Source organism: Rhinoraja longicauda, chromosome 26, assembly GCF_053455715.1.
Source record: "Rhinoraja longicauda isolate Sanriku21f chromosome 26, sRhiLon1.1, whole genome shotgun sequence".
Lineage (NCBI taxonomy): Eukaryota > Metazoa > Chordata > Chondrichthyes > Rajiformes > Arhynchobatidae > Rhinoraja > Rhinoraja longicauda.
In genome coordinates, this window is record NC_135978.1 from 17,874,646 (window position 1) to 17,893,038 (window position 18,393).

The 18,393-nt window shown below is 42.1% G+C and overlaps 1 protein-coding gene across 7 annotated transcripts in view; it reads right to left on the minus strand.

Annotated features, from left to right (window-relative positions):
• The window catches only part of srrm3 (serine/arginine repetitive matrix 3), a 183,664-nt gene that overhangs the window by 108,509 nt on the left and 56,762 nt on the right, over window positions 1–18,393 (minus strand). For all 7 annotated transcript variants that reach the window (XM_078422701.1, XM_078422702.1, XM_078422704.1 and 4 more), the window contains one exon: window positions 7,851–7,952. In XM_078422701.1, the coding sequence (XP_078278827.1) occupies window positions 7,851–7,952 (102 nt within the window). The remainder of the gene's footprint in view (window positions 1–7,850; window positions 7,953–18,393) is intronic.

An 18,393-nucleotide genomic window follows, 5' to 3' on the forward strand; every position in this document is an offset into this window, starting at 1 on the left:
CAGTAGATATATTTTTGGAAAGGACAGGAATTGAGGGATTTGAGGAACTGGCACAGAAGAGCACAAGAGACCTGGATGACCTTCCACCACCATCACTGAAAAACAGAGAGACTCGAGGGATTGAGTGGGCTTTTCCTGCTTTTATACTCTTGTGTCCATATAATTATGTACAAAAGTACATAATATCCTTTGTCAGTGGACCACAATCTCCAACTAGCCAATTTTCGATCAAATCCCGAACAAACAGACTTAAGAACAGTTTTTACCCCAGGGCCATACGAGAACTGAACACTACCTTTGCACTAGGCAACACCGTTAAAAAATCTTGTACTTAATATAATTGTATTTAATTGTATTTATGTATTTATTTGTTTTTGCATTTATTGCATATATGTTTGTACGCACCGTCAGGATTGGCTATTTTTTAATTTCGTTGTACTCGTTGCAATGACAATAAATGAATATTATTATTATTATTATTATTCTAGAATATTAAAGATAAATGGTTCTAGCAGTCACACATTATAATAACTGCAATTTGAACAATTAGGAAATATCATTTTTTTACATGTAATGTGCACTAAAAATGGGAAATAATCTCTCCAATACCGAAATGTTCACATTGAAGTATTGAATCCAATAAAGTTCATTGGCCAGGCTTTTATGGTGGGAAGTGGGAAAGTGGGAAAGACAATAAAAAAAAGATTGGTTCCTTAGATAAGGTCACAAGAAAGCATTAATAAAATGAACCCAAAGGATCAAGCAATTTAATTTATGATATTGATTAATTATTCAACCAGTTAATCGCAATGTCTTCTTTCCTACCACCTTCAATATTGCCATTATTCTCCTCTTAAAGGTCCAGTATTTTCAACTAATTAAGTTCTGGTTCAGTGCAGATTTGTGTAGAAAACTTAATTACAAAAAAATCTGTATATTTCTTCCCTTATTATTCCTCATTAACTATGCTTCTAGTAATTCTCACATCATAACCCGGCATCCGGAATTCTATTACATTGATAAAAAGGTTTTCGTTTTCAGGTTCTTAATAATAATGAGTTTTCAGGCTGGCTGTTTAATATTCTGGATCATGGGAGTTCATACATAGTTGAAATTCTGCTGACATATTTAGATTGTTTATTATTCCAGATCATCGAATATTTAAGTCATCTCTACTTCTGGAAGAAAAGAAAGTGAACGAACTTACAAACTGCACCTTTCAGAACCTGGGACTCTGCATCCAATGAAGAATTTCAATGTAGAAAATGCAATTTGAATAAAGCAATGTCCCACACATTGAAAATGTAGATAACCCGTTTCAGTAATTTTGACTCAAGATAAAATTCAACATGAACATTGGGAAGAATGTCGACTGGAGAAAAGGAATGGGTGACGTTTCGGGTCGAGACGCTTCTTCAGACTTCTACAGTCTTGACCCAAAATGTCACCCATTCTTTTTCTCCAGAGATGCCGCCTGACCCGCTGCGTTACCCCAGCTTTTTGTGTCCAGTTTAAACCAGAATCTGCAGTTCCTTCCTATACATTGGAAGGAATGTCCCTGGTTTCGTTCAAATATTGACGTAGATTTTTTTATAGTTACTATAAGAACAGGCAGGACTTTTATTGAATGCGTCATCTCAAAGATGACCCTTTCAAAGTTCAGCATTTCCTCAACAATGCATTGCCGTCAGCCCATGTTATGTATTTAAATAGCTGAGAAATGGCTTGAACCATGACTCACAGAGCTGCAATGAAGCAGTTTGTATTTTTTTTTAATAATCCTCAGGGTGTTTGTACTTCTATTAAGGCCAACATTTATTGCTCTTCTTTCCTTAATCTTCAGAAGCTTTTACCACGCCATTACCCTGAACGGCCACTGTCCATGTGGAATAGGAACTCCCACAATGACACCAGACTGGCAATGCCAGGAGCTGGATGAAATAGTGATGGTTTTGTATTCAAAGTATGTACGATGTGTGACTTGGAAAGAACTTGCAGGTAGTGATATTTCCACGTTTCTGCTACTCTTGGCAATATGTGGTATTAGATGTGATGGGATATGTGGCTACCACTGAAACAGTCATAATGCATTGCTGCTTGTCAGATGGCACACATAGCACTTATGGTGCATGGAAGAGTTGACTGCCTTTGCATTGGGTGCTTTGTCCTGGATAGAATTTAATTTCTTAAATGCTACTGGAGTTGCAGTCATCAAGTTTTGTGTTCTTGTTCTATGTCTGTATGAAACTTTGCGAGTCTTCAAGGTACAACAGAAGTCTTTATTACAGTAACTGAATGCTGGCAGCAAGACAACTAAAATGGCTGCAACCACACAATCTGACTGAACACTCCACACAGTGTACAGCCAAGATAACTATGTACAAAACATCTCCCTTTGTCCTGTGCAGCACCACCTGTTGCACAGGAGGAGCAACAGGTCCTCCCACCCCACACAGTCCACCAAACATGACATCAAGGTAAAACAGGCATTCCATCACAGTGCTGACTATTGATGGTGGAACACCTTATTTCACTGTATGGGTCGACCACTTTGCCAAACACCTGCACTCTATCCATTGTGGCCACCTCAATCTCCTGGTTGCCACCCATTTGAATTCCCTTTCCCATACCCATACCGACATGTCTGTCATTTGCTTCCCCCAATGCTGGGGTGACACTAAATGCAAACTAGTGGAACTGCACCTCATACTCTGCATACTCTACAACCCTACAGCATAAATAAGATATTCTCCAATTTCAGGTAACCCACATTCCCAACATCGGGAACATTTTCCCTGCATCTAGCCTGTCCAATCCTTTAAGAATTTTATGTTTCTATAAGATCCTCTCTCATCCTTCTAAATTCCAGTGAAAACAAGCCCTGTGGACCCATTCTTTCATTATAGGTCAGTCCTACCATCCCGGGAATTAACCTGGCGAACCTACGTTGCACACCCTCAATAGCAATAGTGTCCTTCTTCAAACTAGGAGACCAAAATTGCACACAATACTCCAAGTGCATTCTCACCAGGGTCCTGCACAACTGCAGTAGGACCTCCTTGCTCCTAAACTTAAATCCTCTCTCAATGAAGGCCAACATGCCATTAGCTTTATTCACTGCCTGCTGTACCTGCATGCATACTTTCAGTGACTGATGTACAAGCACACCCAGGTCTCGTTGCATCTCCCATTTTCCTAATCTGACATCATTCAGATAATAATGTGCCTTCCTGTTAGACATTAGACAATAGGTGCAGGAGGAGGCCATTCAGCCCTTCGAGCCAGCACCGCCATTCAATGTGATCATGGCTGATCATTCTCAATCAGTACCCCGTTCTTGCCTTCTCCCCATACCCCCTGACTCCGCTATCCTTAAGAGCTCTATCTAGCTCTCTCTTGAATGCATTCAGAGAATTGGCCTCCACTGCCTTCTGAGGCAGAGAATTCCACAGATTCACAACTCTCTGACTGAAAAAGTTTTTCCTCATCTCAGTTCTAAATGGCCTACCCCTTATTCTTAAACTGTGGCCCCTTGTTCTGGACTCCCCCAACATTGGGAATATGTTTCCTGCCTCTAACGTGTCCAACCCCTTAATAATCTTATACGTTTTGATAAGATCTCCTCTCATCCTTTTAAATTCCAGTGTATACAAACCTAGTCGCTCCAGTCTTTCAACATATGACAGTCCCGCCATTCCGGGAATTAACCTAGTAAACCTACGCTGCTCGCCCTCAATAGCAAGAATATCCTTCCTCAAATTTGGAGACCAAAACTGCACACAGTACTCCAGGTGCGGTCTCACTAGGGCCCTGTATAACTGCAGAAGAACCTCTTTGCTCCTATACTCAACTCCTCTTGTTATGAAGGCCAACATTCCATTGGCTTTCTTCACTGCCTGCTGTACCTGCATGCTTCCTTTCAGTGACTGATGCACTAGGACACCCAGATCTTGTTGTACGTCCCCTGTTCCTAACTTGACACCATTCAGATAATACTCTGCCTTCCTATTCTTACCACCAAAGTGGATAACCTCACACTTATCCACATTAAACTGCATCTGCCATGCATCCGCCCACTCACCCAACCTGTCCAAGTCACCCTGCAACCTCATAGCATCTTCCTCACAGTTCACACTACCACCCAGCTTTGTATCATATGCAGATTTGCTAATGGTACTTTTAATTCCTTCATCCAAGTCATTAATGTATATTGTAAATAGCTGCGGTCCCAGCACCGAACCTTGCGGTACCCCACTAGTCACTGCCTGCCATTCTGAAAGGGACCCATTTATCCCCACTCTTTGCTTTCTGTCTGTCAACCAATTTTCTATCCATGTCAGTACCCTACCTCCAATACCATGTGTTCTAATTTTGCCCACTAATCTCCTATGTGGAATCTTGTCAAAGGCTTTCTGAAAGTCAAGGTACACCACATCCACCGGCTCTCCCCAGTCAATTTTCCTAGTTACATCCTCAAAGAATTCCAGAAGATTAGTCAAGCATGATTTCCCCTTCGTAAATCCATGCTGACTCGGAACAATCCTGTTACTATTGTCCAAATGCTCCGCAATTTCGTCTTTTATAATTGGCTCCAGCATCTCCCCCACCACTGATGTCAGACTAACTGGCATATAATTTCCCGTTTTCTCTCTCCCTCCTTTCTTAAAAAGTGGGACAACATTAGCTACCCTCCAATCCACAGGAACTGATCCTGATAAAGGCTGTGGAACTAGGAGAATGCCAATGTTGTATCATTAACAGTTATTTACAGCTCAGGTATACACAATATTCCAAGTGTGTGTAACATAACATCCCAACTCATTGTTCAATGCCCTGACCAATGTAAGCAAGTGTGCCAAATGTCTTCACCACCCTATCAACTTGCTACTTTCAGAAACTATGTACGTCCCCCTAGGTCTTCCCGTTCTACAATACTCTCCAGGACCGTCCCATTTACTATGTATGTTTTGTTGTGGTTTGACCTCAGGGCTGCATGGTGGTGTAGTGGTAGAGCTACTGAAACGTCACCCATTCCTTCTCTCCAGAGATACTGCCTGTCCCACTGAGTCACTCCAGTTTTTTTGTGTCTATCTTCGGTTTAAACCAGCATCTGCAGTTCCTTCCCACATGTAATGTGGCATGGAGTGGCTTGCTTGGCCACTTCAGAGGACATTTGAAAGATGACCTCATTGCTGTAGGTCTGGAAACACATACAGTATAGGGCAGACTGGGTAAGGATGGCAGACTGCTTTCAGGAAGGACATTAATGAGTAACTTGTTATTGCAACATTTGTTAACTTTGTAGTTATCATTAATCAAACGATCTGTTTTCTTGTTCAAGATTAGCTACATTTAAAGTGCCCTGCTGCCGTGTTAGGATTTTGAACACAAGTCTCAGGTTTGTTAATCAAGTATCAGCATTACCTCACCACCATTCCACCACCATACCCGAACAAGAATAGAGTAACTAGAGTAAAGTTAAAGGGTACATTTTTACCAAAGTCAGTGATTGCCGAGAAGAGAATTCAGGGATGTAATGCTGAGATCGACACAAAATGCTGGAGTAACTCAGCGGGACAGGCAGCATCTCTGGATAGAAGGAATGGGTGACATTTTGGGTCGAGACCCTTCTTCAGGCTGAGAGTCAGCGGAGAGGGACACACAGAAAGGTGTCTCCCAGGAATGAGTGGGTTAACATATGGTGAGCGTTTGACGGCACTGGGCCTCTATTCTCTGGAGTTTAGAAGGATGAGGAGGGACCTCATAAAAACCTATCGAATAGTGAAAGGCCTGGATAGAGTGGATGTGAAGAGAATGTTTCCACGAGTGGGAGAGTCTCAAACCAGAGGTCATAGCCTCAGAATTAAAGGACATTCCTTTAGGAAAGTGATGAAGAGGAATTTCTTTAGTCAGAGGGTGGTGAATCTGTGAAATTCATTGCCACAGAAGGCTGTCAAGTTGATGGATATTTTTTAAGGCAGAGATAAATTGATTCTTAATTAGTTCGGGTGTTAGGGGTTATGGAGAGAAGGCAGGGAGAATGGGGTTAGGAGGGAGAGATAGATCAGCCATGATTGAATGGCAGAGTGGATGTAATGGGCTGAATGGCCTAATTCTGCTCCGATCACATGATCTTATGAAGAGAAGACAACCTGAGTAAATGTATTTCTCCTTAATGTAGTTTTCAAGATATGGTCAATCTGTTCTTGCTTAATGTTTAAAAAAAAAGAATAATCATGAATCTGGCCTGAGGTACTGTATTAGGAGAGTGCATTATGATACCCAACAAGAATATGAATGAGGATTTAATTCTTACATGTGGAAAATTTATGTATAACTTTCACATAATTATATAATCTGAAGAGCAGTGTGCATTTTATGAGCATAAATTGCAAACTGCATTTCATATGATATGTTTATATTCAATAATTCAAATACATAAATAATCCCCTTAATAAGTGCGTGCCTTGCAGATAAGTCCATACTTCATGACAATTAAAACATTAAAAATCTTATCTGATCCATCACCACAGATGAACAATTGAAAAAAAGAGGAAATACATTTTCAACACATCTTTAGCACTTGATAAGAAGGGGAGAATGTAGTTGAAAATACTCCATGGTTTTTCTAACAGTTGTCTGTGAGAGAAATGTGTGTCTATGTAGAAAAGCAATTAAAAAAAGGCAAAAACTGTCTTCATTCACAGGAACAGAAGGCCCTTCAGCCCTTCAAGCCTCCCTTGTCATACAACTTGATCATGGCTGATCTTTATCTTCATTTACTCAATTTAATACCAAAATTACGCCCCCATATAAAGAAAATCCACATATTTTAATTTTTCAATGGACCTAAACTCAATTGCATATTTGGGGAAGAGAGGCCCAGATGACTGCTACCCTGTGTTAGAAGACGGTCTTCACCGTTAATGACACAGCTGTAGTGGGTCTGGACGCAGCAGGAATCAGGCAAGACGCCAGGTAAGGATTAACAGTAATTTTAATGTAGCATCAGAACATCCACTCTCTTCAGTTTCCCCGCACAAGTTCACTCTAGCCCCTTCAGGCAAACCCCATAGCTCCAGACCCCTCCCCAGCCCTGTCCACTCAGTGCCGAGGGGGATGACCCAGGGAGTGGCCTAATCCCCGGGCACCGCCACAGGACTCCCCCCCAATAACCGGAGGCACGAAACGGACAGGGGGACGTATGAGACCAGCCCGTGTGCGCACCACAGCGGTTGCAGGAACCGGAAGGGGAAGAAAACTGCGGGGACGCTGGGGGTAAGGGCCGGGACGCAGGACGACCCCGAGGGCGAGGCCGCGCCAGTAGGACCGGCTGGCTAATGTCCACGTGCGCCGGCTTCAACCGTGAAATAGAGACCGTCTCAGGACGACTCCCCATGTCCAAAACGAAGGAAGCAGTTCCACTGCCGGACACTTCTGCCTCTACTTGTGCCCGTGCTTTGGCGGCACGCTGGATTGCCAGATTTGGGGTCCCGCTCGACATCACGTCGGGGTCACCAGTGTAGTGGGTCTGGACGCAGCAGGAATCAGGCAAGACGCCAGGTAAGGATTAACAGTAATTTTAATGTAGCATCAAAACACCCCTCCCCAGCCCTGTCCACTCAGTGCCGAGGGAGATGACCCAGGGAGTGGCCTAATTCCCGGGCACCGCCACACAGCTATAATTTTAAGATTATGCCCACTAATTTCACCCAGCCACTGCAATCACCACAGAGGAAACTGTTTCTCCCACTATATTTCATCACAAGGGAATATACAATGAAGATACACTTCAGTCTCTTATAGCTTAAATAAATACTCATTACTTTAACAAAAAAATGCACACTTACACATGACGTTCTTGTGGATTCTCCTTAGTTAATACCCCTTCCTTCTCCATCAACATTTGTCGGAAGGTCCCAACCTTCTGCCGAATTTCTTCCTGGGTGTACCTGAAGCAGCAAGAGGAGATTGACCTTGTGAGTAAGCAAGACAGTAAACAAACTGGAAGAACAAAAAAATGGATGTTTGCAATCAAGAGCATCGAGACTGAACATAGGTGCAAAGGCACAAAATCTAGTATTAGTTGTTATGAAATTCTTGTTCATGCAAGGAATGGTCAACACATGGAATGGGCTACGAGATGGAGAATGGAGAGAAAATATCATGGAGTCCTCAAGAAACCAAATGAATGTTTACTTGATCATTCTGGAAGATGAATTAAATTACTTTGAGGTAATCCCTTGTGATTGAGGGCGACTTGCTTCCTCTCCTGTTTTATGGATTCTGAGGTGGCTGACTAATTCTCAGGTGTCAAGAGGCTCTGGGGGAGAAGACAGGAGAATGAGATTTGGATAAAGAGATAGATCAGCCATGATTGAATGGCAGAGTAGACTTGATGGGCTAAATGGCCTAATTCTACTCCTATTCCTTATGACTCTTCCAAAGTTTGAACACGGGGTGGCTGACAGAGTGGGGAGTGGGTAGTTTGTGAGGTGCTCTGTAACTTCCACCACTTATGCAGGGCATCATTGCGCTTCCAATGCATGGCTTTCATGGTTTGTGTACCATTCCAAATGCTCCTTTTCTACTTTGAACAATCATGGGCCAGAAATTCTCAAGGGTGTTCTGCTTTTTTAAGGGAAGATCTGAGCACATCCTTCAATTGCTTTCTTTGTCTGCCTGGTAATCTTCCATGGCAAAGGTCAGAATACAATGTCTGTTTCAGCAGTCCAGTGTTGTGTATGTGAAACCTGCAGCCTGCCCAACATAACTGGCTGGATGTGACTTGGGCCTCAATGCTGAAGATATTAGGCTGGGACAGACAGGAAACTGATATTAGAATAAAACGGAAAATGTTTGAAAAACCCAACATGTCTGACAGTGTCTGTGGAAGAAGAGGCTGTTAAAGTTTCAGGTCCGAGACCTTTCGTATGAATTGAGAGAGAAAAAAGCAAGGTAGTTCTCATCAGTAGACAAGGTGGATGATTAGGAGTAAAGGAATAACACCAAATGGTATCTAGTAGTGATACTAAATGCATCAATGTGGGCAGATACCAGCCACGTAATCTTCTTTGCCTCTTTAATGCTTTATAAATAGCTAGGCTGAGATATTAGCAGTCAGCCAGACGATACAAATAGAAAAGAAAAATTGAGCCAAAATGGAGCCAAATGATAGGGAGAAATGGCTAGTTCTGATACAGGTTGGTAAATTTGATATTAAAACCTGCTACCCCACCTCCTCTGCCTACCTGCCTGTCCTTTCTATAGGATGTATAACCCTGAATATTCAGTTCCCAGTCCCGATCCTCCTGCAGCCACGTCTCTGTAATCCCCACAATGTCATACCTACCAATCTCTAACTGAGCCTCAAGCTCATCCACTTAACTTCTTATACTTCGCACATTCAGAGATAGTACTATTAATCCTTTGCTCATCTTAGCTTCCACATTCGAATCCTATTAAACTTTTTTATATCACTTTTTTTCAGACGTAATGCAGTTTGATAACAAATTTTCCAATGAACTAGGTCTCCAACTGCAACTGCATGGGAGTCAGGTTCCTGGTGCATTGAAAGGCTGAATGGGTAATGGGATGCCGATAAGGAAACATAGGAACTGGGGGCCCTAGTTAGTAGAAACGAAGTGTGTGAATGAGGACCCAGGTTAGTGGTAGGGGACTATGGAAACTGAGGCCACGGTGAGTGGAAAAGGAGCACTAGAAATGGGTGCTGATAAGTGGAGAAATAGAGTGGGAATAGGGTCCCAGATGAGTGACAATAGACAATAGACAATAGGTGCAGGAAGAGGCCATTAGGCCCCTCGAGCCAGCACCACCATTCAATGTGATCGTGGCTGATCATTCTTAATCAGTACCCTATTCTTGCCTTCCCCCATACCCCCTGACTCCGCTATCCTTAACAGCTCTATCTAGCTCACTCTTGAATGCATTGAGAGACTTGGACTCCACTGCCTTCTGAGGCAGTGAATTCCACAGATTTACAACTCTCTGACTGAAAAGCTTTTTCCTCATCTCCGTTCTAAATGGCCTACCCCTTATTCTTAAACTGTGGCCCCTGGTTCTGGACTCCCCCAACATTGGGAACATGTTTCCTGCCTCTAACGTGTCCAACCCCTTAATAATCCTATATGTTTCGATAAGATCCCCTCTCATCCTTCTAAATTCCAGTGTATACAAGCCTAGCCGCTCCAGTCTTTCAACATACGACAGTGAAGAGGATCTGTGTGAATGTGGTCTTCAGTGAATGAAGAGGGAGTACAGAAATCAGGGGCCCGGTATGTTAGAAGGAGCATAGGAACCAGGAAAGTCACAATGAAAATATATGATGTCCTATGAAATATTTTTCAAATTAACTGCTTTATGACACATCAAAAAGGTTTTCAAAGGTAAGAATTTCACAGTTTTTTCTACTTATTTTAAATGTCACATTCTATGTCCTTAATGAAAAGCATTTGTTGGATTGGATATGACAGACTGATCTGTCATGTACCTGTTTTGCTCCGCGTTCTCTGCATTTAAACTGTCCTCCAGGGCACTCGAAGTTAAAACCAACTCAACTAATATTTACTTTATGTAAATAACAACAATTATGACTGATAACAAAATACGTGCACCAAGAGAAGATTAAGAACCACAATTGATTCCAGCTCTATAATTGTTATTTTCAAATCATGTTTCTGCATCACCAATTTCCAACTCTAGTTCTTAAATTATATGTGTGAGATTTATCATAGACTTGTAACTTTATCTTTAGGGAAATAAATCACCCAGAAAATCACCATGACAACAGTCAGGAAGAAATAAACAACTATGAATTGTGATGCATAAGATGTAAAGGAGGAAAAAAGATATTTAAGATACTTTTGTAAGCCCTTTATATAGTGTGAACAATCCATTCAATTGGTGAGGCCATGTTTGGATTATGGTGTTCAGTTTTGGTCACGCTGCTGTAGGAAAGATGTTGTTAAGCTGGAAAGAGTGCAGAGAAGATTTACGAGGATGCTGCCAGGACCTGAGGGCCTGAGCTACAAGGATAGGTTAGGCAAGCTAGGATTTTATTCCTTGGAACGCAGGAAGATGAGAGGTGTACAAGATCATGAGAGGAATAGGTAGGGTAGATGCACAGAGTCTTTTACCCAGAGTAGGGAAATCAAGAACCAGGGGACATAGGTTTAAGGTGAAAGGGAGGAGGAGGCATAAGATTTAATAGGAACTTGAGGAGCAACCTTTTAACACAAATGGCGGTGGGTATGTGGAACAAACTGCCAGAGGAGGTCGTTGAGGCGGGTACTATCACAACATTTTAAAGACATTTGGATAGGAAAATTTTAGAGGGATGTGGGCCAAATATGGGCTGGTGGGACTGGTGTAGATGGGGCATCTTGGTTGACATGGGCAAATTGGGCCGAAAGACCTGTTTTCATGCTGTGATTCTATGACTAAAATCTGCAGCTGATATCATTTGTGATTGTTTAACCAAATATCATTTTGGTATTTTGGTACTTGGAGCAAATGTTTAGCAAATACTTTAATGCTAACCCTAACCCTAATCATATCAATAATAATGACAGTCACGCCCAGAACACAGCTATAACAGAAGAATGGCCTGTCATTTATGGGAATTTGAACATTTGAAAAAGATGAAAAAATGTAAAAACTGCCGTCAGTAAAATGGCCATGACACTACCAAATTGACTCCAACTGCACTTCAAAATGGACAAGCAAGAAAACCAGTGGCAACAAAATAAGAAAGGATAGTTTAAGAATAAGGGGTAGGTCATTTAGGACTGAGACGAGGAAAAACCTTTTCACCCAGAGAGGTGTGAATCTGTGGAATTCTCTGCCACAGAAGGCAATGGAGGCCAATTCACTGGATGCATTCAAGAGACAGTTAGATATAGTTCTTAGGGCTAACGGAATCGAGGGATATGGGGAGAAAGCAGGAATGGGGTACTGATTTAGGATGATCAGCCATGGCCTACTCCTGCACCTATTGTCTATTGTCTATTGTTTCTATGTTTCTTTAGCTGAGCCAGGGACACTCAGAGAATGAATAATAAAATCAAGTATGATGAATGGCCAGCCATTCTTGGTATTGGCCACTTGAGAATTAATGGAACTCCCCTTCCCTGCAGCACCAATCAGAATATCAACAAAAACTACCAACCAAGTGGGACATCAACCCTGTTTCACAATGACGTCAACAGTCGACAATTTAACTAAATACAGAAATCCATTATAAAAAGGCAAGAGCTTAAGAAAATAAGATTACCCAGTGAGGTAGATAATTCTGGAAATAGAGTTTGGTGAAGCAAAGAAACAAGTGTATATGGAAGGACATGAGGTTTTAAATTAGGTCGGCAGGGCCATTTCTTTAATGTGTTTCGATTCATGCAATGAATGTGGGCTTCACAGGCTGTGCCAACATGTGATTATCATCCCTAATTTCCCTTGAGAAGGTAGTGGTGAGCTGCCTTCAGGAAGCAGTGCAGTCAATGATGTGTGGATATCCCGAGAATGCTGTTGGGGAAAGAGTTCCAGGATTTCGACTTGGGGATTGTGAAGGAACAGCAACACATTTCCAAGTCAGGATGGTGTGTGGCTTGGAGGGAACTTACATGCAGTGGTGTCCCCATGATATTCTGTTTACGTTTGACATGTAGGTAATCTTGTTCTTTCCCCAGGTTGAGGAATGCCTGGGGCTGCTTCTGTTAAGCCCTCCTGCACTTTTCCGTGAACCAGAGTCACTGAGAAATTAGTCCTTGCGGAAATAGGAAAATGGCGGGGAGGGGAAGATGTGGGATGGGAAATGACAAAGGACAATGTTCTGGATGTGAAGGTCACCTTTTCCCTTATTGCTTCTCTGCCCATGCCTCACCCTTCCCTCTCATTTATTTATGTTAGCTCTCTTCCCTCTACACTTTCAGTCCCAATGCCAGATCTCATGTGAAACATTGATCATCCTCTGCCTCCACAGGTGCTGCATGACTTGTTTGTTTATTATCTATGATTACTGTTGCACAGAACAACAAGAAATGTATTTAATATAATACTCAGACACAAATGTTTGTAATTTTCAATGTCACGAATAATGAAAGGCTTGGATAGGGTGGATATGAACACCATGTTTCCACTAGTGGGAGAGTCTAGGACTAGAGGTCATAGCCTCTGAATTAAAGGACGTTCCTTTAGGAAGGAGATGTGGAAGAATTTCTTTGGTCAGAGGGTGGTGAATCTATGGAATTCTTTGCCACAGAAGGCTGTCATTGGATATTTTTAAGGCAGCGATAGATAGATTCTTGATTAGTACGGGTGTCAGGAGTTATGGGGAGATGACCGGAGAATGGGGTTAGGAGTGAGCCAGCCATGATCAGCCATGATTGAATGACAGTATTGATGGGCCGAATGGCCTCATTCTGCTCCTATCACTTATGACAACTTGGTGAAATCTGTTGAAAAATATAATTTTATCTGTTTGGCCTCATCAAGTTTGTCAAAGAGGCAGCATTACTCGAAAGCTGTCCCTGTGTTTGATATTTACTGGTATAGGGATAAGCATCAAAAATATTTAAACCATAAATCTCATACTCATACCAAAGAAAGATCGTTCTGACTTGCTGTCAAATTTATTTAGTACGTTAGGTTTTAGTTACATAGAAACAGAGTGAAAATCAAAACAAAACTACCAATTCTAAAATGAAAACAGAAAATGCTAGAAATACTTAGCAGATTAGGCAGCAAATGCCGGGAGTGAAACAGAGTTGATGTTTTAGGTGGAATACTCTTTGTCAGAACTGGAAAAGTGATGAATGACTCTCTTTCTCAGTTCTGATAAAAGGTTTTCCACCTGAAATGTCAACTCTATTTCTCTTCCCGCAGATGTGGCCTGACCTGCTGACTATCTCCATTATTTGTTATTTTCATTTCTGATATGTAAGATTGTTGACCTTTCGCCATTCCACTGAACTCTCGGTGGAGTTTGACACCAAATACTGGAGTAACTCAGCGGGACAGGCAGTGTCTCTGGAGAGAAAGAATGGGTGACTTTTCGGGTCGAGACCCTTCTTCAGACTGATGTCAGGGGAGTTTGTTACTTGAGCTCCTAGGGAAATCTGGGCCACAATGGCTTCATTAGTTTGCACAGTAAATCATGTACATGCATTGATCATGTATTTTTTTTAAAAACATAACTTTCCCTGGCCTCCGACAACTGTATTGAAACTGTTGCTTGTCCTTGTCATTAATCTTGTTATTTCTGTATATTGTTTATAAACAATAGTTAAGTAAGATGAGTTGCACTTAAGTTGTAGAATTTGCACAAAATAATTAATATTACAGTTTGAGCATAACAATTTTCTGATTAGTTTGATGACTTTTATTCCAGGAGAAATTTGGAATTTAGGAGCCCATGTTCTAAGCAATTTAGACACAGTAAATATGCTTCAGAGACACTCAAAGTTTATCACAGAAAGTGGCTGTGAGTAAGTGATATAGCAATGTTGTATGCATTTTCCTGGTTCCCAAGTTAGCAGTTGGTCACCAAAGTATGTTTGTCTATTTGTGGAACAGGAATGGTGTTTAAGAAAGATGAGCAGTGATGTTGCAAAGACAAATAGATGTCACCATAGGACCAGTTTTAACTGAAGTTAAATTGATTCATGGTTCAGGATATTTAAACTTTAGACTTTAGAGATACAGCGCAAAAACAGACCCTTCGGTCCACCGAGTTGCATCGACCAGTGATGAACCCTGTACACCCACGCACTGTTGTACACACTAGGTACAATTCAATACAATACAATACAATACAATACAATACAATACAATGTATCTTTATTGTCATTGTACAGGGGTACAACGAGATTGGGAATTTCTTTTACTGAAGTCAATTAACCTACAAATCTGTACATCTTTGGATTGTGGGTGGAAACCGGAGCACCCGGAGAAATCCTACACAGTCACAGGGAGAACATAGAAATATCGTACAGACAGCACCCGTATGCGGGTGCGCCATTGTGCTCTACCGGCTCGCCAGTGCCATCCCTTATATGATAAATAAATTTCATATTCGAAGACTACAAAGCCTGGAAACATTGCTGACTTTATTGCACAGCAATACATTTATATATTTGCGTAAATCCTTTCTCCTCCAAAAACTCCACATCATGGTTGGTCACGGTTTGCACCATGGTAGAGTCAATCCTGATAATGAAATAATCTACAATTGATATCCAGGAGATTTGGTGAGTAATGTTTGCTACAATGTGGGAATATCATCCTGAGACAAACAGAACCGATTATTATGACTCAAAATCATTATATACCCAAAAGACCAACGCCTTAGCTTATAACTCATGAAATATAATTAATATTTGACCTAATGAGCCATAGGTATTATCAATATTTTTCCACAGAATAAATACAGTGTCCCCAGTATATTTAAAGCTGCAGTTTTCCATTTGGTTACACTAAACACTTTGCATTAAAATGCTTCCCACTAGTTTTGAGCTGACCTTTTGTCTTTAACTGTAAGTGTAAGAAAATAACTGCAGGTGCTGGTACAAATCGAAGGTATTTATTCACAAAATGCTGGAGTAACTCAGCAGGTCAGGCAGCATCCCAGGAGAGAAGGAATGGGTGACGTTTCGGGTCGAGACCCTTCTTCAGACTGATGTCAGAGGGGCGGGACAAAGGAAGGATATAGGTGGAGACAGGAAGATAGAGGGAGAACTGGGAAGGGGGAGGGGAAGAGAGGGACAGAGGAACTATCTAAAGGTGGAGAAGTCGACTTTCATACCACTGGGCTGCAAGCTGCCCAAGCGGAATATGAGGTGCTGTTCCTCCAATTTCCGGTGGACCTCACTATGGCACTGGAGGAGGCCCATGACAGAAAGGTCAGACTGGGAGTGGGAGGGGGAGTTGAAATGCTCAGCCACTGGGAAATCAGGTTGGTTAAGGCGGTCTGAGCGAAGGTGTTGAGCAAAACGATCGCCGAGCCTGCGTTTGGTTTCGCCGATGTAAAGAAGTTGACATCTAGAGCAGCGGATGCAATAGATGAGGTTGAAGGAGGTGCAGATGACCCAATTTTATGGGGTCTGAATTTTATGGGGACTTCAGTCTGAAGAAGAGTCTCGACCAGAAATGTCACCCATTCCTTCTCTCCAGAGATGCTGCCTGACCTGCTGAGTTACTCCAGCATTTTGTGATACCTTCAATTTTATGGGGTGTTCATTGGCAACAAACCCATCTGTCACAAAACCCAAAGTGGAAGAAGGTGCAACCAGCAATACTACAGAACTTTAGTGTTTGGGTCATACAGTCATAGTCATAGTAATACAGCATGGAAACAGACCCTTCGGCCCAACTTGCCCACACCGGCCAACATGTCCCATCTATACTAATCCCACTTGCCCGCGTTTCGCCCATATCCCTCCAAACCTGTCCTATCCATGTACCTGTCTAACTGTTTCTTAAACATTGGGATAGTCCCTGCCTCAATTACCTCCTCTGGCAACTTATTCCATATTCCAACCACCCTTTGTGTGCAAAAGGTACCCCTCAGATTTCTATTAAATCTTTTCCCCTTCACCTTAAACTATCTCCTCTTGTCCACGATTCATCTACTCTGTGCATCTACTCTATCAATTTCTCTCATGATTTTACACATCTCTATCACCCCTTATCCTGCACTTCAAGGAATAGAGTTCCAGCCTACTCAACCTCTCTCTGTAGCTCAGACACTCTAGTCCTGACATCATCCTCATAAATCTTCTCTGTACCCGCTCCAGCTTGTCAACATCTTTCCTGTAACATGGTGCCCTGAACTGAACACAATATTTTAAATGCAGCCTCATCAACATCTTATTCAATTGCAACAAGACCTCCCAACTTCTATACCAAATACTCAGACTGATGAAGGCCAATGTGACAAAAGCTTTTTTTGATCACCCTATCTACCTGCAATTCCACCTTCAAGGAACCATGCACCTGCACTCCTAGATCCCTCTGCTTCACTACACACCCCAGATCCCTACTATTCAGTGTGTAGGTCCTGCCCATGTTAGACTTCCAAAATGCAACACCTCACATTTCTATTAAATTAATTCAACCATTCCTCAGCCCACCTGGCCAATCGATCAAGATCCTGCTGCAATTTTTCACAACCATCCTCACTATCTGCAAAGCCACCCACTTTTGTATCATCTGCAAACTTGCTAATCTCACCATGTATGTTCTCATCCAAATCATTGATATAGATACAGCAATGGATTTATTTTCTCACTCACTTTAGTAAAAAGGGGCATCATTTGTCTTCAAGCACTTTTTCGGAAAAGCTACTTACACAAATGAAGATGCTGACACATCCTGATAGAACTATATTCTCAATGTTTATCTGGACATAATTAATGGTAGCAATGTTAGAATTCACATTTTCAAACCTCAGTGATAGGAACTATGAGGGCTGAAGGTTAGGGCTCAAAAAGTGGAAATAGGATGAAAAATAGAGATCTGCAGGTAGCATTGTGTGTGGGATGGAATAGAAATTGGATGTAATGTAGAAAGTTAAATAAACTTTTGTCCCTGTTTTTTTTTAATGCAAATTCAATGTATCTCTCATCAGTCAAGCGGGTAATTAGACTGACAATTATCCACAAGTGCAAACACCTAAAGTGTTTCTCAATAACTTTACTAAATAAGATTAATGTAAATGTTAAGGGTGGCACGGTGGCGCAGCGGTAGAGTTGCTGCCTTACAGCGAATGCAGCGCCGGAGACTCAGGTTCGATCCTGACTACAGGCGCCGTCTGTACGGAGTTTGTATGTTCTCCCCGTGACCTGCGTGGGTTTTCTCTGAGATCTTCGGTTTCCTCCCACACTCCAAAGACGTACAGGTTTGTAGGTTAATTGACTTGGTAAATGTTTTTTTAAAAATTGTCCCTAGTGTGTGTGGCTAGTTGTTAATCATCATATCATATCATATATATACAGCCGGAAACAGGCCTTTTCGGCCCACCAAGTCCGTGCCGCCCAGCGATCCCCGCACATTAACACTATCCTACACCCACTAGGGACAATTTTTACCTTTACCCAGCCAATTAACCTACATACCTGTACGTCTTTGGAGTGTGGGAGGAAACCGAAGATCTCGGAGAAAACCCACGCAGGTCACGGGGAGAACGTACAAACTCCTTACAGTGCAGCACCCGTAGTCAGGATCGAACCTGAGTCTCCGGCGCTGCATTCGCTGTAAAGCAGCAACTCTACCGCTGCGCTACCGTGTGCTAATGTGCGGGGATCGCTGGGCGGCGCGGACTCGGTGGGCCGAAGGGCCTGTTTCCTTGCTGTGTCTCTAAATCTAAATCTAAAATCTAAT